This window comes from Sturnira hondurensis, unplaced genomic scaffold (assembly GCF_014824575.4).
Source record: "Sturnira hondurensis isolate 20B ecotype Veracruz unplaced genomic scaffold, ASM1482457v3 Scaffold0004998, whole genome shotgun sequence".
In the NCBI taxonomy this organism is placed as follows: domain Eukaryota; kingdom Metazoa; phylum Chordata; class Mammalia; order Chiroptera; family Phyllostomidae; genus Sturnira; species Sturnira hondurensis.
In genome coordinates this window covers 2,232,251-2,253,941 of record NW_028077629.1, presented here as the reverse complement: position 1 = coordinate 2,253,941, position 21,691 = coordinate 2,232,251, and the positions used below count along the sequence as shown (strand labels likewise).

At 37.5% G+C, this 21,691-nt stretch overlaps 1 protein-coding gene across 9 annotated transcripts in view; it reads left to right on the top strand.

Annotated features, from left to right (window-relative positions):
• The first annotated feature begins 2,848 nt into the window (after positions 1-2,848).
• The window catches only part of PDLIM5 (PDZ and LIM domain 5), a 208,726-nt gene continuing 189,883 nt past the window's right edge, over positions 2,849-21,691 (top strand). For 6 of the 9 annotated variants that reach the window (XM_037046088.1, XM_037046087.1, XM_037046086.1 and 3 more), the window contains exons 1-2: positions 2,850-2,956; positions 6,229-6,362. In XM_037046088.1, the coding sequence (XP_036901983.1) occupies positions 6,267-6,362 (96 nt within the window). In that variant the 5' untranslated portion in view covers positions 2,850-2,956; positions 6,229-6,266. Of the gene's footprint in view, positions 2,957-6,228; positions 6,363-21,691 lie in introns of all 9 variants that reach the window. The other 3 variants (XM_037046092.1, XM_037046091.1, XM_037046089.1) reach the window with 1 other exon arrangement.

The window sequence follows — 21,691 nt, the reverse complement described above, 5'->3', positions numbered from 1 at the left end:
AGTGGACTGGAATGTGCATGTGTGAATAGTGACGACTTCACTGTACTAGTCAGTGGGGGCTGTAGTTGCCATTGAGTGAGCATGCGTACTGTGTGACTGTCACATTCAAAATGACTGAGCAGGTAGAGCCATGAACCACCTCAAATTTTGCATGAAGCTTGAACATTGCTCCATGGAAACTATTTGGATGAATCAGAAGGCTGCAGCTATGGGTGACTGGCGATTGATTGGCAACTTCATCACAACAGTGCGTCCACTCATGTGTCATGTGTCATGTCTCATGCAGTTTTTTGGTGAAACATCAAATTACACAGGTGACTCATCCCCACTACAGCCCAGATTTGGCTCCCTACAACTTCTGGCTTTTCCCTAAACTAAAATCATCTTTGAAAGGGAAGAGATTTAAGACTGTCGATGAGATTCAGGAAAATGTGACAGGGCAGCTGATGGCGTTTGGGGGAACTGTGTGAGATCCCAAGGTACCCACTTTGAAGGGAACTGAGGCATCACTGTCTAATGTACAATGTTTTTTGTATCTTCTATCTTCTTCAATAAATGTCTCTATTTTTCATATTAAATGGCTGGATACCTTCTGGGCAGACCTCATATAATATATTACCTCTACTCCTCATGATAACCTGAAAAGTTTATTTATAATTATCATTTCCTTTAAGATGAAGAAACTGAAATAAGCTGCTGCTATCTGGGATGCACTGTTTTAACCTAAGCATAATATACAGTAGATTGGGGATATAGGAATATTTCTAGGAAGCTGGTTTTTAAATATTATAGTTTTATAGTTACCTAAGGGTCAGGTTGAGGTGAGGGAGTATTAGTTAAAAAGGCAAATTCCTGGGGCCCACTTGCAAGGATACTGGGTCTCTGGGTAAGGCCCAGGAAAGTGCAGTTTTAACAAACTGCCCGTGTCATTTTAGTGCAGTCGGTTCTTTGGAAAACACTTGGATAGATATTGGTCCATGCATCACACCTTAGTGTGGTTCATCTATTCTATACTCCAAGATCTAAATTGTGGTAGGAGGAGGAGGATTCAGAGGCAGGGTAGCACCTACAGGCTGAAATTGAATTTGCCTCTGTGAGTAACACTCCCCTCCCTCTCAACTCTTCTTCATCACCTTAAGATACTTATTCTCTGGTAATACCTTCATACCCCACCTGCAATTATTGATGTCTTTAGTCAACCTTTGCTGATACAGGCTCAAGGTAAAGGTCAGCAGCAAACAGATGAGAAGGAACAGAGATGGAACCCTCAGAGAGTAACTGTAATCAGTGTCCTGAAAAACTGTCATAAGCTGTAATCTCTTGCAACCTCAATTTTATTAACTATAAATGAGGATGACATTCATGTTAGAAAGTTATTGTAAAGGTTACCATACTGTCTACCACATGGTAGCTATTTGTAAATGGCAGCTATTGTTATTATTTATTTAATTTTGGTGAGATATCAAATCTGATAACCCATATTAAAGCACTATGTAAATGAGCTCTCACACTAAGAAATCCTTCCCTCCCACATAATCTTTTGTAGAATGAGAGGAAAGCTATGGATCAGCACTGTCAAATGAAAACACAATGTTAGTCACATAGGTAATTCTGAATTTTTTAGTTTAAAAAAACATTAAAAAACAGGTGAAATTAATTTAATAACCTTTTAACCAACTATAAAAATCTTATAATGCCAACATGTAATCAATATAAGTTTATTAATGATGTATGGTACATTGCATTTTTCATAGAGTCTTCAAAATCTAGTGTGCATTCTTACACTTCTATTATATGTTGATTTGGGCAGTAAATTTCAATGATAAAGTGAAATGTAGTCTTACTCAGACAATTATGTTTAATAGAAATAGGTTACCCTGCTTGTTTTTAAATTTAAATGAATTAAACTTATATAATACAAAAAAACCCCAGTAAGTCAGTTGCAGTAGCCACATTTCAAATGTTCAGCAGTCACATGTGGCTTAGTGGCTACCATTTGGACAAGGTAGTTTCGGACCTTCTCTAGAATATTTGTACTTCTAGGGGATACGCGGACCCTATGAAGTTGATCCTTGCTCTAAACGTCCCTTGGTTCAGAATTGTCCTTTTTATGTTTTATAAGCAAACTCAGAGTTTAAAAAAGTCAACAAGTTACTTTCCATGTGTTCGATGAATATTTTTCAAGTTTATTTACGAATAAACTCCTTGGACTAAATCAAAGCAGCTTTGTAGAAACTGTACTATTGAAACTTTATTGGAAGTGGGCTATTATTGACTTGGATTTAGAAGAATAAACTGAGGACACAGTGGTTCAACTTTTGGCCGCTACTCTTAATCACTGCCTTCTAATGTGAACACAAGGTTTAGTTTTTAGATATTAAAGTTACTGATTTTCACCATCCTGACAAGCAAACTTGACGGTTTGTGCTTCTCAGGAAATTCTAAACTCTCTCTCAAAAAAACCCCCAAACCAGAAAACCACACATACGCACAAAAACCAGGCGGTAGCCGTTAAACTTGCATAGATGGGGATTTATCCAAAGCCCCCTTCTATTTTTAGACAAAGCAACTGTTTGCCAATTGAGTTTCTGGAGAGAAGAATGCATCCAATGCAAAACAAACTCGCGGAGCAGACGTTTGCTAGGCAGTGCTCGAAAATTCTTAAGACTACTCCCACCAGAACTCGATAGCGCAATTGTTTTTCCGCGGAAGCTTCAGCTCGCCCCAGCAAGCCCGAGCGCCGGGCTCCGCAGCTGGCTTCCCGCGCCGCGCCGCGCGGTTTCGCCCAGCCCAAGGGCGAGGCCGGGAGCGAAGGGGGCGTGTCCGCTCGGGGGCGGGGCCGTGGGGGGGTGAGCCAAGAGGCGGAAGTTCCCGCGGGTTGAGAGGACGGCGCACGCCTTACGAATCACTTGTCAGCGCTCCTCGGAGGTGGAGGCATCGCGTCGCTGGACCAGAGGTGAGTGGTCACCCGCTTGGGGTGCGCGTCTCTGAGTCCGGGCAAAGGGAGCGGGGGAAGTAGCGGTCCCCTCGCGCTGAAGCCCTTCTGGGGAGAGGGAGGGGGCGCCCCCTGAGCGGGGCGGTTTCTCAGGTGTTTTCGGACGCGGAGAGGTGGAGGTGGGAGAGTGGCGTGGGAAGAGGAGCGCTGGGGAAAGGGCAGCGCGGAGTGGGCGTGAGGCCAATGGACGGGCTTTGGAGGTCCCCGGAGCCCGCTCTGGCCCGGACCTGCGCTGCGAAGGCAGAGATGCAGGAGCGGGGTGCCCTGGATCGCGAGGCAGGGCGCCGAAAGCCCTCCGGGCACCCTGCACAGACCCGCTGGCGGGCTCTGGGCACCGGTCTGGGCGCCCACGTCCACCCACGCCCGGCACCAGTGTCTTGGGGGGTGTGGGAAGGAAGCCGGACTCAATGGGAATGGCGTGTTAGTTTTTGTTTGTTCTCACGCTACTGAGAAGCTTTAATCCACCACCACCCCCACCAGATAGTTAGGATTTCGTAACCTGTTTGGGGAAAACTTTCGTGCGTCCGGAAATCTCTCAAAAAAATTTGTTTTTTAAATCTCTTTTAAAAAACAAATCTGTCGTGAACGCCAGGTTTATTAGTACTTGCCTGCTCGTTGGGGCTTTTGTAAGACTGTGTCTTCAGTGCGCTTGACAATAAGTGGAAAAAGGAAGGGCGTACAGCCAGGGCAGAGCTTGGAAAGAAAGTTCGTGGCTGCGCTGGGCAGGGCAGGGCTAGGGTGTGAACGCCAGATCCTAGCCCAAGTCCGCCTTCCTGACCGGAGGACGTTGGAACCCGCCTGCCACGGAAACAGCCGGCTCTGGAGCCTTATTTGGCAAACAGGACTAGGCGAGAACATCTGCTGGAAAACTGTCTCGTGGCGGCTTTCATCCTGCGCCTGTGGCCTCAGTTCTTCAGCCCTACCTCCACTGTCTCTGAACGGGGAAGAAAGAGAATCTCGACATCCTGCTCCTTAATTTCAGACCCCTGTTACCCTGTGCAGTTCATCACGAATTCCCTTTTCCCACTTCTCATTGTCCTTCAAAGAAACTGGAATAGGAGTGTGGGAAATGACCAACCTTCCTTCCCAAGTACCAGGGTGAATACATAGTTCAGACTTTCCCTACGAGAAAATCCGGAACTATACAGAAGTTCCAACATTTTCTATAAGTTTGAAAGCGGAATAGGCTGCTATTTCCTGCCTGCTTGGTATTTTAGGAAGAGTTTGGGCATTAATAACCAGATGGAGACCTGGAAAAGGCCAGTAATGTTAGCATTGCTTAAGGGATACGAATATTTTCAGGCAATGAAGCTAGCAGGGGGAGGTAGCAGGCAGAAACGACACTGACTGGAAATGAAATTACACTGGTTTTGTAGTGTAGCTGTGATTTTGCCAGTGCTAGAGTCTTTGATAACAAACAGGAGGAGTCAGGAAGAGAACTCCCAAGTAAAAAGAGGTTGAACATGTGTGCATAGATACGTAAACACATTTTCTTGTAGGGAATAGTGCAACAGTGAGGCCAGTAGTTGTACCTAACTTAAACATTCTTCTCGTGACAAAGGTTGAAAGATTGAACTAGAAGGGAGGGCAGGCTGCCTGCGAAATATCTGTTGGCTTTATACACTTCTGATTTGTATAATATGTCAATATCAAAACAGTCTTTTCTAGCTCTGAGAAACATCTCATTATTATAGGGGAAAGGAATTAAATTGTATGTGGCTCCTTATTAGCTCCCTGCTGTTCATTTTTCAGGTATATCTAACAGTTTGGCTTCTGGCTTGGCCTTTGGTCTTTACAAGGCCCTGTGACTATTATATCAGTGTTGGAGTAATGCATTCTCACCTAGGACTTTAGTGTACTGCCATGCCTATGGGAAAACTCATTTAGTTTCTAGGTAGATGTTATGCAGATTTTCACTCATTTAATTTTTCTTTAAGTCCCAGACTTACGTAAAAGTTTTCCTCACTTTCCCTTTATGAAAAATATGGACTGAATTTGGTTTTAATAAACCCACTGGTTCAAATTACATCTGCCACTATCAATTTGGTATGATGGGATAGAAATTTTGAATGGGTTAAAAAATAATTTCAGACAGGTAATATAGGGTGATTTAGTTGAGCAGCACAGGTTTTCTAAGAAAGTATGTCTTAAACAGCTTTTTTAAAAAAAGTGGTTTTATAATTATTAAATTATTCATGTTATATTTTTAATATTTTTAAAGAGAGAAATACTATGTTTCTTAGTACTACCAGTACATCTTAGAAAATGTCCATTCCTCCCATTTTCTCCCACCCACCTGTAACTGCTGTAACAACCAGCCACAAACTCCAGTGCATACTTTTTTGCTTTAGTTTTTTGTCATATAAAAATACCACCACGAGAGTCAACATGAGCACACTTACAGCAAAACACAAAAAAGAAGGCACTAAAGCACTGATTCTTTTCTAAAGCTTCTGCTCCCTTTCATGCATTAAATACTCCTACCATGCTTAGTCAGTCTCACTCTGGTAAATGCTCACCTTCTACTTCGCCTGGTGAGGTGTGTACATAAACAAGAAGCAGGCCCGGATTGAAATATCACTGTGTTGCCTATCATGGCCTATCTGAAGAAAAAGTAAGTATTACTTTAAGTGTGGAATATATCACATCCCTCTAAGTGGAAATTCAAGTTATAGCTTATGATTGGAGAGAATAGTTCTATACATTTAAAAAAACTCAGAGCATTTAGTAAGCGTGAGTGAGAGGGTGAATTAGCATTCCTTTTCATATGTTACAGTAATTTAGAATTTAAGTAAGTGAAATTGGGGTACCCTTGCCAATTATAGGCAAAAGAATGTATGAAGTAGAGGAAAGGAGAAAACCATTTTGAATTAAACTTGAAATAAAATCTTGTTCTTTTTTTTCACGGAACAAAATGTTGTAAAGTACTTTGAATTAAAGTTTGTATGCAAGAAGCCACAAATTGTAGCAAGTTGTAAAACTGATCAAGTGTCTAGAAATATATTCTGATGTGGAATTTTATACTATGGAAATTGGCATGAGTTTAGAAATTGTATATTAGCTCATATATTTCTTTTTTTAGATTGAAGTAAGAACTTAATATAGACTTTTTCTCTGTAGCCCTTCATTTCCCCACAAACAAAATACTGAACATAGTTTAATTGAGTTTATATTAAATATATAATAGGGCTTCAAATAAACATTTTTAAAGTCATTTGAATTTCTTTTCACAGTTTCACTTTCTGGGATTGGACTTTGAGCCATTAGAACCATGAGCAACTACAGTGTGTCCTTGGTTGGCCCAGCTCCTTGGGGTTTCCGGCTGCAAGGTGGCAAGGATTTCAACATGCCTCTGACAATCTCTAGTGTAAGCAAACTTTACAGATTTTGTTACAGATGTTCATTCAGTGCTTAATCCTGGAAACCTCAGTACTAATTATCTCTAGATGGCCTGTTCTCTACTTACTACAATTGCATACGGGATTTGATTTGAACAGATTTAGTTACCTGTAATAAAAGATGTGGTGGAAGGGAAGTTAGCAAGGATAATTAATTTCAATTTTATTTATTTTCAGTTTCCCTTAATCATCTTAATGGTAAAATGAAAAGCATTTAATTAGGGCATAGTCTTCAGATCTTTCAACTGTAATTACTTTCGGGAATTCTCTGGATCTTATTTTGTTTTTTCATATGTAACATTAGAAGGCTGTACTATGGAATTTCTTGGTTCCTTTCAGTTCCAATGCTGTTTATTAAAAACTGTTGATCAATATTAATGAAATGACTGTCTTTGACATTATTCCTCAGTTTACTTTCTGGTGAAGGTGATAGCCCACAGTAAAATGGCCAAAATCTACTTACCTTTGAAGAAGAAATGAGAGTCTTGGCTCTCCAATTAGTCAGTTTATGAATAATTGAGATTTGGCTGTTTACATTAGTATGAGTTTAGTTTGAATGGATTCTGTATATATATATTTTAAGGATGTTCTGGTGATGATGAAGGGAGCAATTATAACTTTCATTTATTGGGGCTTGACTGTGTCAGCTACTGTTTCAATTTCCTCATCAGTAGGTAATTATTGCTCTTAATTACTTGTATAACTTTCCAGAGGGTTTTTTTTTGTATATTGAAGTAAAAGCGAACTTATATGGTAGTGTATTATACACACTGTTTCACACTGTGCTTTTTCTCAGCAGTTTACCATGAAGAACTTTCCCTATTAGTATGTTGAGTTTTTTTTTTAACAGCTAGATAGAATTTTCATGTAGGGAGGTAACATTTATTTAACCATACACTATTGATGGGCATTTATATTGTTTCCAATATTCCTGTTACAAACAGTGCTGTAGTGGATACCATATCTACATGGTTTTCTATATATATGTATATACCTTTGATAGGTCATGCTAATTTACACTTGTGCAGTACATACAAATACCTACCCTCCCCCTCCCCCCGAATGGCCTTACCATCAAATTTTGGGATTTTTGCTAAGTGCTTAACATGCATCATCTTTTTTAATACTCATGCCATCTTGCCAAATAGTGGTATTATTCCCATTGTTCAGAACTGTCTGTGAGCTCACATGACTGGTGTGGAAGAACTGGCTTTCAAGCAATTATATTATGCTGCCTCCCTACTAATAAACCTTATCTTAAATTTAAGTAGATTGTTTCTATAATCAGATATTAGAAGGTTATTATTTTATTTAATTATATAAGTGCATATATACATACACTGCTTCTTATAATATATATTCAACTTGATTTTGAAAGATTAAAAATAAGTTTGTAACACTTATATGTCTATTAAAATACTGCAAATCCCATCTTACTAATGAAGTGATCTTGGCTGTGGATTTATAAATAGTTGTCAGTAATTTGTCACTACTTTCTGTCTTGATTTCAGTTTTTCAGATTTTACAAGGAAATACACACATGTAATCCAGCCTGCAAGTTTTAAGACTTTGTGGTTGGATGACATTTTAAAAGTAAAGCATCCATGTAAAAGTGTGCCTTGTGATTTATTCTTGTTTGAGTGAGGCAATTTTTTTTCTCTTACTGAAGACCTATTATGAGGAATGAAACAACATTAGAATATTTTTCATTTTTATGTTTTGTTAACATTATTTCATATTAAGTTTGAATATCCTACTTTTCGATAATGGCCTAAAAAAGTTTTTTCATTAATAGTACTTCCATTTTCGCTGAAAAAAAGTTCAGAAACAAATTGATGCCTAAATAAAACAAATTTAATTATCACTTTGTTGTTTGGTAATAGAAATGCAAATTGGTATGTAACTGTGTGGTACCATGCTTTTAAAAAAGTTTTCTGTGCTTCAGTTCCCTGGCAGACAATTTGAGGCTCCATGTTGTGATGCTGATAAAACAGAACACTGTGTACATACATACGTGCCCTCCCCTGGCACAGAAGAAATGCTTTCCTTGTGTAGACAGAGTGCTAATTAAAGGATTTTGAACATACTGATTAAAAGAAGCCCGGTAACAAAGCTGCTGGGTTATTTCTGTTCTCTTACAAAAGTCTCTGCCATCTCCTGTGACCTTTTTGGGCCCTGTGCAGTGGGGCATGCGATTCATTCTGGACTGGAGAGGATGGGGAGGGGAGGGAGAGGAGAGGAGGGAATGTTGGCTCAACTGTGCTGCTGGGCTCTTGGCTTTTCATTGTGGTTATTTTTAACCCCTTGTGTGGTTCAAACATGCCTAGTAACATTGCCTAATAAAGTTGTATGTCTAGTACTTAATTTATATTGTTACAGTAAAATTATTAATATTATACTTAATCTTATTAGTTCTCTGGTTATATTTATTTTGGCTTTTATGTAATACATTAATATTTTAGTGGTTACTAGATCAATAGTATCATGAAGCAATTAAAACCTGAACACGTCTTAAAACATGTAGTTTAGTGATTCTCTTATTTTAATAGTGTGTATGAAATTCTTAGCACCTAGTACTCTTTCATTTATTATAATAATAAAATTAAAAAGAATAATTATTTAGAGACTTGAAACATCAAATCCCCAATAGTTGTAGGGAACATAACAGTTATATATTTTTTACTTACAGTTTATTGGAATTGAAAAAATAAAATTCCAGCTAGGAAGCCGCATCTTTATATTTAGAGTTCAAAAGAGCACAATGTTTCCTTGGGTCAAGTATTGTTATTTTGAACTTCAAAGGGCTATTTACCTTGCTTGTCTTATAACACTGTACCTCTGATGTTGAATGCATTTGACATGAATAAGCTGTTGGCTGGACTTGAACATTCTGGGTTGGTTTGTTGTTTTTTTTTTAGATTTTATTGCAATTAGCATATGAATATGCTGAATATTGCTTGTTCCTTAAAAAAATATGGACTATAAAATTTTAACATGTCACCTGAATTTGTTCATCACCTATATTCTAGTAATTTTGCATTTTTTTAGTGTGTTGATTTCTAAGATAAGGTTCGTCATTTCTGCAAGCCCAGAGGGAATGCCAGATTGCCATAGATTAATCATCACGAGTCATTGTTTTCACTTTCCTATTCGTAAACTGGAGTGCTGGCAACAAGAGTTTGCAGGCTCTTTTTATGACCTTGTATTTATGGAATTACCTTGAAACCATAGAATGTAGGGATGGGTTTCATTGTTGCAGTGTGGGTTTCTTAGTCTTTGCCAGTATATTTTATAAGAAATAGGAGACTTGTTGCACGTTCAAGGCCCTATTTTGGCAAGTTGATGTTTCTCATGATGAAATTACAAGAAGGATAATATTTGTGTGAATAACACCTTTTAAATACAGTATCCTAAACTTGAAGTACTCTGCTGTGTGTTATTTTCTGATATGTGATGTTAGAGTATTTTACTTAAATGCCACTATTTGGATTTCTTAAGAATGATCTTCCATTTCTCCATAAACAAATCTATGGTATTTCTTTAGCAGATAAGAATGAGATCAGACATTTTAATACCCGTGTAATAACTTTGATTCTCAAGAATTAGGGGAGGGTCACTTGTTACCAGCTCAGACAAGATTTTAGTTGGATTTGAAAAGCAGGAGATATTTACTGTTTACTGGAGTGTGGAGCCCTGTTTGAGTGAGAGTACAACATAGAACAGAGGAAGAGTCGTGAAGTACTTGGCTGTGAATTCATTCATTCAGCAGTTAAAGGAATACTTCCTAGGAGTCACTGAAAAAGATACAGAGTAATGGGTTGTGGAGAAAAGAAGTAAGTACAGTACTGGACAGTGTCATAAAACCTGTCACAAGACAGTGTTTGAGGAAATGGTAAAGGTACAGATAAGTACCTTTCTCAGTTTCTGTGGGCATAGATCTTTTTGTATTTGCCGGGGTCAGCTTCCAACAGGAGAAATTAATTGAACTGGTCCTTGAAGGAGGAAATTTAAACACCTCAAAGTCACATTTCTCTGTGTTGGTTTTCAGTGCCAAGTGAAGAAGACTTTTCTTGCCATTGCTTGTCTGGGAGTGAAGCTGTGAATATAGTTGAGTGATTCTCCAGATGGGCTAGCTGCAGTTTCCGTCCTAAGGGAGGATAAAAAGAGACTTTCAGTTCTCTCAAGCTGAAATGGGAGAACCATTCTACCTTGAATAAATGGACCCATTGTTAATTTTAAGCTGAGTATTTTCTTTTCATTCTCTCCCAACTACCCTGTCCTGATGCCAAGTTGGAAAGTTAATAATTTAGTTTGTGTAACTATATAATATGTATTTCACATGTATACTCACTCTGCTTTTAAAACACTAATTACCTTTTGTGTGGGGCTCAGAGATCTTTTATCCCCCACATGGCAGTTTTCTGCCATTGTGTTTGAAAGGGTCAGGAATGTCAAGATAGTTCTGAAGATGTTTTTCTGGTCTGTTATTTGTAAAGAAATGAAAATTTCTCAGTATGTTTTATTATAAATGAATAGTTTTAGGAAAAATGGGGGCTTTTATAGATTATAATAAACGTTGAGCATTGTGGAAAGTTTTTTTGTTAAAATAAGAGGAATTTCACTGGTATTCAGGACTTTTGTATCTGATAAAGGAAATAATATTGTAGAGGTTGAGCAGAGAACGAATATAGCACTTTAAATCTAAGCAAAGGAGATTTTTTTTGTTTATAGCAAAGGAGATTTAAAAAATCCTCACCTTAGGATGTATTTATTGATTTTAGAGAGAGATGAAGCTGGGGAGAGAGAGAGAAAGAGAGAGAGAAAAACATAGATGGGATGCCTTGTGTATGTTCCCTGACTGGGGATTGAACCTGCAACCTAGGTATTTGCTGTGACCAGGGATCAAACCTGTGACCTTTTGGGATGATGCTCCAACTGACTGAGCCACCCAGGCAGGATGCAAAGGAGATTTTACTACAACCTATTAACCTACTTAAGAGTTTTGTATAATATTTACTCACTAAAACGGAGAATACTAAAGCCTATTAATTTTATTATCAGGTTTGATTTTTTTTGAGAACTTTCAAGTCAGAGAGCTTTTCTTTTATGATGGTTGTTGGTCAGGTTGAAGTGCAAACATGCATTAACCAGATGTCTGTTGGAAACATTGTGTTTGCATATCTCACCCAGATTCCCATATACCACAGGACTAGTCATGACCTTTTCCCCCAGTTACAACTGCATGGAGGAGAAATCTGCTGTGAGTTAATTAATCTAGAAGCATATTGCTCTGGACAAGGAAGAAATCAGAGATATTAAGTATGTAATATAAAACTTGACCCCAGCATGTGAAATATTAATATACAGTGATGGGCAAAAGTAGGTTTACAGTTGTGAGGACATGAAAGTTTTATTCTTATATTATTATTTGTACCACAACTGTAAACCTACTTCTGCCCATTTTGCATGCATACATTTGCAAATAAATTACAGAATGGAAGTGAAAAGAGAAAACATTAGTTTAGGCAACTAATTAGCAGTGACCATGGTGACCCCTGATTTAGGTATTCTAGGTGCAGAGTCACTCTCTAGCCCTACTGGGAATGTAAGTTTGGTTTTTTAATTACAGAGTGGGAAAATCATTTTTTTCTAGTACAGATATTCTGTTTCTGGTAAGATTTTTTTTAGGTAATAAAATATTTATGAATGGACTTGATAATATTGAGTAAGTGTTTAAATTAGTTTTGGAAGAATTTTTTATGATATTGTTAAAACTAAATATTTCAAATCTCAGTGACTGCCCCATCTTCCCTCAGCTTATTTTTTTTTCTGTTGCATAAGTGGAGTTATCTACCCTTCTGTAAACACTCAGATTTCTTTTACTGCCGATGTTGTTGCTCATTTTGTGTTAGCATTACTGGAACAAGGTTCATCAACCTCATTGGCAAATAGAACTCCTAGCCCGGCTAAGCAGTTGCTGCAAATGTCCCCAAGAAGTCTAAATGGAGAAGAGTAAAATTCACTGGGACAGTTGACAGGAAGGAATGAAAAAAGAACAATTTAGATGGAAGGAGAAGAGGAAGAGGGAATTTTTAATAAGGCCAAAATAGGAACAGTTATTTACTGGGTCAGATTTTGTGCTTAAGAAATATTCTTTACTTTTCACCCTTTACTCTTATAAAATTTGATTATTTTATGTTTTTCCTTAGATAAGACATTCATATGGTTTGAAATTCAAAAGATACAATAGGGCTTACAAGAAGGAGTCTCCAGTTTTTCTACCATTGATTTCGTCTTCCTGGAAACAACCAGTGTTAGCAGTTTCTTGTGTATACTTCTAGAAATAATTGGTACAGGTATATGTAAATACACATGTATTTTCACTGCCCCCTTCTCAACACAAATAATATCCTTAAAAATACAATTAACTATTTTTGTATTTTGCTTTTTTTTACTAAGTCAAAATCAGTAGCTGTATCTTTTTTTTTGTACAGCTGCATTGTATTTGGCTTTATCATAATATATTTAACCAGTTTCTATTGATAGGCAATTAGGTTCTTTATAGTCTTTCTGTTAGTGACACTGCAGTGTAATTTTTTTGCCATATGTATATGTATTTTTGGTATATGTATGAGTATATCTATCAGAAAATTCCTAGAAATGGAATTGCTTAAAGGGTTGTTTGCATTTGTAATTTTGATTGATAATGCCAAATATCTTCACAGAGACACTCCTACCCACAATATGAGAATGCTGGCTTCCTTGTGTCTGTGCTGGCACACATTCCAATAGACTTTGATCTTTTTAAATCAGATGGGCCTGTTTCCACCTTTCTCCCTTTTGTAGGGCTTAAACACAGGTATTCTACCAAGGACTCTCTCTTTTCAAGTGGGTCATTATTTTCCATTTTTCCTGAGAATATACAAAATAAAAATGTGATAGCCTTCTTTAAATTACTTTATTAATTTCTAGGGATGCTAGCATTTGAATTTTTTCATCCAAAGATTTGATTAATAGCTGTCTCTACATTTGTTTATTTATTTATTTTTAATTTTCTTAAAAAGATTTATTTATTTATTTATTTATTTATTTATTTTTAGGGGGACGGGAAGGGAGGGAGAAAGAGAGGGGAGAGACATCAATGTGTGGTTGACCGTCATGTACCCTTACTGGGGGCCTGGCCCACAACCCAGGCCTGTGCCCTGACTGAGAATCCAACTGATGACCCTTTGCTTCACAGATCAGTGCTGGATCCACTGAGGCACACTGACCAGGGCTATTTCTTATTTCTAAATGGATGTTTTCTCTGTTAACATTACATTTTCTCTTCTAATTACATGGTCAAAGACTTTTTGTTGTGTTTTGTTTTTTGTGGAACAGTTTTTGCCCTGCCATAGTGTATCTGAAAAATTAAGCAAATAACATTTAATAGATTGATACAGTGTGTAATTTCGAATCCCTCTCTTGTCTAGCTCCTCTTCAGTGACGTGGCAAGGAGACTGGTCATGATGAGGCAGGGTCCTGAGACACAGTGAAATTCACCCTTTAGGAGCCTCACTGTGTTTTCATATCAAACTTTGTTAGTCGGTGGAGGTTAACTAAAGTCACAAAGGTTTATATAGTGTTTTTCACGTAGTGAATCAGACCTTGTGAAGGCATGGTAAAGTGTGGCACAATATATTTCTTTATTTTCTTAGTTGTAAGCAGCAGCAGTATGTGTTGTTACCTTGGGTGACAAAAAGGGTGAGTATATCTGGGATGTTTGTATTTTATGTGCTTAAAAATAAAGGAGGAATTTTCTTTAGTGTGTTGCTGTGGATTTTTAAATATGTTGAGAAGAGTTTGGAACTAAATGAGAATTTTCACCTTTTTATTTGAATTCTGTGGACTGTTAAACATTTTCCCCATGTTCTAAAAGTTAATTTAACAGTGGCCACTGTTGATGATAATTGTCTTGGGCAAATTTTATTTACCAAAAGAAGAAGTGCTTGTTTTAGTGACATTAACAATTGAATGCCATTTACCTACCATTGATTCCAGTGGGGATTCAGGGTTTATAATTTGGTTCCATTGAGCGTCCAATTATTAGCCCAGCATTTCTTAAATAATTTTTGAGAGACTAAATTTTAGAAATGGTAAAAATAAAAAAATTAATAATGTTGTATAATGCTAGCCAGAGGAAATTATAGATGAATTCTGAAAGTAGTTTTCTTTTTGAGAAAAGGTGCTAAAGAACAAATGTCCTTTAGAAAAGGAAAATGATTTATCCTTTATCTAGGAACCCTTAGAGATTTATTGGAGAACGTTTATATATAAATAGAAGTATTGTTACACATGTAATTTTCATGATTTTGGACATTCTCCTGAAATACCTCTATGCTACTAACATCCAAGTAGTCTGCAAATGGTTCTTTTGGTCTTTTTATACTATGCATTTCTGTGTGTGTGTGTGTGTGTGTGTGTGTGTGTATATACACACACACACACACACACACACCCCCCTTTATCCATTCTGGAAGATTCTAGTTAGTTTGCATCCATTTCTCACAGTGATGCTTTGACATTTTAACAATTTCATTTATTGAGAGACACTTAGATTTATTATTTCACTTATTTATGCATTCATTGGTTGTTTCTTATATGTGCTCTGACTGGGTATCAAACCCTTAACCTTGGTGTAGTGGAATGATTCTCTAACCAATGAGCTACCCAGTCAGGGCTGATATTTTTATATTTCAACAGTCAAAGATGTTTTTTAATTTTATCAATGGCTTATCCACTCCTTAGGCTGGTTCCTCATTCTTTTTAAAAACTTTTTATAATATATTTTATTGATTATGCCATTACAGTTGTCCCATTTCCCCCCTTCACTCCCCTCCACCCTGCATACCCTGCATACCCCCCCACACCCACATCCCCCCCCTTAGTTCATATTCATGTGTCATAAGTTCTTTAGCTTCTACATTTCCCACATTACTCTTACCCTCCCCCTGTCTATTTTCTCCCCGCTGTCTATTTTCTCCCCACTGTCTATTTTCTCCCCACTGTCTATGCTGCTTATTCTCTGTACCTTCTTCCCCTCTCACTTCCTCCTGCTCCCCTGTTGTTAACCCTCCATGTGATCTCCATTTCTGTGGCTCCGCTCCTGTTCTAGCTGTTTGCTTAGTTTGCTTTTGTTTTAGGTGTGGTTGTTAATAACTTGTGAGTTTGCTGTCCTTTCACTGTTCATATTTTTTATCTTCTTTTTCTTAGATAAGTCCCTTTAACATTTCATACAATAAGGGCTTGGTGATGATGAACTCCTCTAACTTAACCTTATCTGAGAAGCACTTTATCTGCCCTTTCATTCTAAATGAAAGGTTTGCTGGATAGAGCAATCTTGGATGTAGGTCCTTGCCTTCCATGGCTTGGAATACTTCTTTCCAGCCCCTTCTTGCCTGGAAGGTCTCTTTTGAGAAATCAGCTGATAGTCTGATGAGAACTCCTTTTAGGTGACTGTCCCCTTATGTCTTTCTGCTTCTAGAATTCTCTCCATTTTAATCTTGGCTAATGTAATTATGATGTGTATTGGTGTGTTCCTTCTTGGGTCCAATTTCTTTGGGACTCTCTGAGCTTCCTGGATTTCCTGGAAGTCTATTTCCTTTGCTAGATTGGGGAAGTTCTCCTTTATTATTTGTTCAGATAAATTTTCCACTTATTGCTCTTCCTCTTTCCCTTCTGGTACCCCTATAATTTGGATGTTGGAATGTTTAAAGATGTCCTGGAGATTGGTAACTAAGCCTCTCCTCATTTTTTGAATTCTTGTTTCTTCATTCTTTTCTGTTTGGTTGTTTCTTCCTTCTGGTCCACTCCATTGATTTGAGACCCAGTTTCCTTTCCATCATTATTGGTTCCCTGTGTATTTTCCTTCATTTCACTTAGTGTAGCCTTAATTTTGTCATCGAATTTGCCACCAAAATCAACCAGTTCTGTGAGCATCCTGATCACCAGTGTTTTGAAGTGTGCATCTGATAGATTAGCTATCTCTTGGTTGCTTAAAAGTATTGGCTCTGGGGCTTTGATTTTTTCTTCCATTTGCACCATAATTTTTTGGTCTGGTTGCCCCTGTTACGTAGTGAAGGGTAGAGCCTTATTTGTTCGCCAGGGCGGGGCAACCCAGTTGCTGGGTTGTGGTGCTGTATGTGGGGGCAGAGTCAGAGAGGGAACAATGGTGCTTGCTCTGCTTGTATTTCAGTTCCCTCTGCCACTTCCCAAAAGCAAATTGGGCCCTTCTGGTGCTGGTTCCCGGGTGGGTGGGCTTGTGTAGGTTCTAGGACCCTGTGGGTCTCTCCAACAAACTCTCCTGTGAGGCTGGGAGTCTCTCCTGGCACCTCTACCCCAACAAGTATTTTCAATCAGTGCTTTTAGGCTTTATTTCCCATTGCTGGGGTCCTGGGTTGTGCAGTCTTTCTTGCTGCCTGTTTTTGCCTTGTTTATCTGCACGTGAATGTGTGACTGTGGTCAACCAGTGGCCTTACATGCCTCACTGGGTCTCCTTGTTTCCTCCCCTTGCTCAGGGTCTGCTAGCCCCGCCTTCTCGCCTGGGTCTGCCAGCCACCGCTTTTTCTTGCCAAGACCCCTCTCTGCTGGCCGCTGACTGTGCCCCTAATACCGGTCTGGGTGAATGGTTGTCGGACTTTTGTATAGTTCAGTTTTCTGTCTTTTCTGGTTGTTTTTGTTTCTAAATCTTTGTTATCCTTAATTTTGGTTGTGTGAGTAGGCGCAGTGTTTCCACCTACACCTCCATTTTGCCTGGAAGTTCTGGTTCCTCATTCTTAAGATGGCACTTTGCCCAGACAGGAATTCTAAAAATCCTACATTTAATACATTACTGCCCCCTTTAAGAATTGTAAGGGCTTCCTGTTATCTACTGAATTACTGCTTAACTCCCCAGTCTGGCATTTGGGCTGCATATAAATGAGCCTACTTAATACATCTGAGTTTACAATCTAAAATGTCCATTTTGAACCCTGAAATTCTTGGTCTTTTTATTATTTATACATACTATCTTTATTATCATCTCTACTGCCCTACTCATCCTTCAAGGCAAGTTCATATACCAGGTGCTCTTTGTAATGTTTGATTGCTCTATCTCACTTGCGTTTTCTTTCTTTCCCATATTAAATAATAAAAATGAATATACGCTAACATTTATTGAGCCCTTGTTATTGTCTGGACACTGCTCTAGGTGTTTTGCACATGTTCAATTAAATCCTCGTAACAACCCTCTGAGAAGGTGTGGTTTTAAATCCCTGATGAAATGTCAGATGAAAACTGAGAGACAGAGAAATTAAAAAATATGTCAGAAGTTACACACAGCTACTAATTGGTTAGGCTTAGGCTTTGAAACCAGTAAGACTGAGTAGTAACAAACAATGCTTTTACACAGTGCACTGTTTTGGGGGGAGTAGGTGAGAGTTTCCACTACTGATATAGCCATGTTTGTGTATGTGTTTTTTGAAGAAAAAATACATGCTGTAGAATAAAAACCTTGTGTATATGGGAATAATTGAGTTATTGAGAAAAAAATATGACTGGTTTCCAAGCTTATCATCAGAATCATCAATGAGATTTAAAGAAATGTAGATTCCAAGCCCCAGACTTTGAATTAAGGATGTTTAGGGACTCTCACATACTTTCTAGATATTTCTTATGTACCATTTGAATTCCATTTGTTCACTAGTGATTGGGAACCGTATGTAGCTTAGATTTTTTTAAAAAATATATTGTTACTGTGAATCTTTTGTTACTTAGATCATTTCAGCAAAAAAATTAAGGCTAAGTTACAATGAAATTGCCATTGACTAAATGTGCTAGATAGGCTTATCTCCAATCACCAGTCTTTTCCTATTTTGCATAGTTTAATCACTGTAGGTCAAATCCTTTATGGAAAAAAATGGCAGTTTTAATAATATATGCTATCAGGTTTTAGTTTATTTACAATGCTGTAAGTATTTTTGTGACAAAAGATTTAGAAGACTTTGAAGTTGGTAGTACTGTGAAATTTAATAATGAATCTTAAATCTATCAGTGACTTCTGGAGGAATTTTTGACTATACTAGGTTTGGTTTGTCACCTCAGTATTAATTTAAAGTGGTAACATTTAAGTTGAAAAGAAGTAGTTACACTCTTTTTTAAGGCCATGGACAAAGGATCAGTTAAGATTTTTGGCCCTCATAATAGGTTTTACGGCAGTACAGCTTAAGTACATATAAACACATATAAATAGGCTATATATTTTGTTAAATCATGAATGCCTCTCACCAGGAATAAAAAAAGGCTGTATACACTGAGTCTTATTTATTGAAGATCATATTAGAATTCCCAGTAACTCTTCAGTAACTATTGACTGATGATCATAATGATAACAGAGGACAGATGGTGGCAATTGCAGTTAAATTTCTTCTAATTTGTTTGGTTAATGATTGATTGAATTAACTGATGAAATATTTTGGTTTTCTTTGTGTTTTAATTCTAGTCAGGGTCTAAGTTTCTAGGAAATGTCCCAGAGGCTACATTGTGTGATAGCTCCCTGCTTCCAAGGTACAGAGGCTTCCATGTGTCAGCCAGAATGTTTTCTGTATATTTGACCCAGGGGTCCTTTTGTCCTATACCGTCATGTACAACAAAGGATAACCCTCTCTCAAATGATAGCTATTTAAATAGGTGACTCAATTATATTTTCATTCAAGTCTTGATATATTCTGTTGGAAGCCATTTTAAAAAAGGTTTCAATCATGGCAATTTGCATCTTCTCATACCCCTGAGCATTTACCTTTAGAAGTAGCTTAGTTTTTAAATATCTGTATGATACCCAGGACTGAAATGTTAAGACCAATGCAGAAATACAGTTTGTAGTAAGGAAACAGATTTTTGTGTGTGTGATTGGACAGTTCAAGGTTTTGAAGCTGCTCTGGACAATGGGTGTTTTAAAACTTGTGTTGTTTTCTCTGTATACTTTTGCACTATTTGAAATTTTTACAATGTGTATGCCTTTTGTTTTAAAAAAAAAGAAAAAACTAAAACTAGCCTATGCTTTGTACATGTGCAAACTCAGGCTTGTCAGGACATATATGGAGGTTAGGAGAGCCTAAGAGAGGCACGCATGTGTGTTTGTGTGCCTTTGTGATGTGTGCATGAAAGATCATGGAACCTCATAGGAAGAACTTCAGGAAAAAGATAACTGAGGTGTATTCAAGTTTAGTCCTTGGGGATTTTATTCTCATTATTATTTTAAGAGAGATGGGTAAATTTTTGGTACAGAAGGCATATCTTCTTGGTGCTGCAATTCTGAATGACTTATGCCAGAACCCTGAGAGGAGAATGTGTTAGTCAACACATATTTATTGATCTGTTACTGTGTTGTAGGCCTTGGGAATAGAGGACAGTTCTCTATTTTTCTGACACAAAGGCACATGGAAAATGATATGGTGTATAGGAAGGAGCTTGGAAGCAGGAGAGGATATACATGTATTCGGATCCGGAAAAATGCCACATGGTAATGTGTACATTAACCATATAGTCTCTGTTAAGGATAGCAGAGAACTTTTAGACTAGGATCTAGAATCCATGGGGGAAACACAAGTAGCAGTGGCAAATAGAATTTTCTACATTTACATCTGGGTGTGGAGTCATTTAGTCAGTATCATTATTGAGTACCTACTGTATGCTCGGTATTGGTCTAGGCAATGGAGATACAAAGATAAGCACATCAAAGTCCTAGTGTTAAAGATCTTACATTCTAGTAGTAGGGACTGATGACTTACAAATATATAAATAAATAAGCAGTGCAATTTAATAAGGTTATGTGCTAGGGAATAATTTGGAGAGAGGAGAATATTAGGGGTAAAGGTTTTACTTTAGATTGAGTGGTCAAGACTGGCCCTTCTGACTGAGGAGGCAACATGGATTTAAGAAGAATAAGAAACCAGTCATGGGAAGAGCAGGAAGAGCATTGCAGGCACAGAGAACAGCAAGTGGAAAGGCCTTGAGATAAGGAAGAGCTTCATGTATTCAAGAAAGAGAAATGAGACCCATGTGGAGAAGTGAGCAAAGAGGGAAGCAGAGGGAGATGAGGGAAGGGAGTGCCAGAATGAGAGACAAAGAGGTTTCAGGTAGTGAGGAGGATAACACTGGGGGAATGGTGAGGCAACTCCTGGGGATTTGAGAGGGCTTCTGATTACTCTGGATTAGAACTGAGCTAGAGAGAGTGGTTCCTATTATTGTGATTTTACCACATCTACAGGCTGCTGTGTTTTAAAATTAGTTTCAATAGACATTTCAGGGGAAGAATTCCAAAAAACTTTTGAGCAGAGGAATAACCATATAGCCTTCCGAGGTGGCTACATAGAAATAAATTACTCATTTTAATACAGTATTTTTGTTTTAAAAAAGTCACATATAGTTAAGACACACATATTTTTTTCATTGTTATTTGCCCAATGATTACATTTTTTCTATTTTGTTTTCTTCCAGGTTTTTTAATTATCTCTGTAACAAGCAGCTTGTGTCCCAGATAGCTTCTGTTTTCATTTCCTTGTGATGTTATAGCCTTTTCTGCTTTGATAAAGAAATGTTGCATACATATTCAGGAGGTGTTTACAAATTAAGCTCATAACACTTTTGTTAGAGTCTGCCTCAGAGATAAAGTGAGTGTTAGGATATTTATTCTAGGTCAGATATGTTGAGCGGAAAAAGGTTTGAAAATATGTCTCTTAAAATGAATGTTTTGGTCTGTGGGTTGGTTAATGTACCCAATGTAGAAAGTTACGTTTTGTGACCCTCTTATGATTTCAGGTGGAGGGAGTTTATGAGATTTAATGTGTTTCATTTCTGAACCTTTCAGAGAGGGCATTTGTGTAGGTTGATAATCTAGTAAGAGAAGGCTGACAGTTGGCACTTATATTCAGTTTTTCGTGCCTTAAATGGGTTGTTAAGGGATAAAAGTATTGTCAATATCTTATAGCTGTAGGTCTGCTGTAATTATAATGCTTTAACAAATGATACAACTTCATATTTAAGATCAACTTTTTACAATTAGGGGGAAAATGAGTTTTCCTGTAAGTTTTGGAGTATATTTGCAAAATAATGCTTTATAAACAGCTTATGAATGATCTGTTACATTAAATATGATAAAAATAACACACTGGTGTAAAAGTAATATTACTGTAAGTATTGTTTGTTTCTTTTTTTTAGATTTTCTTTTTTAAATAATTTTTTATTTTTTACTTATAGTTGGCATACAATTATTAGTTATAGG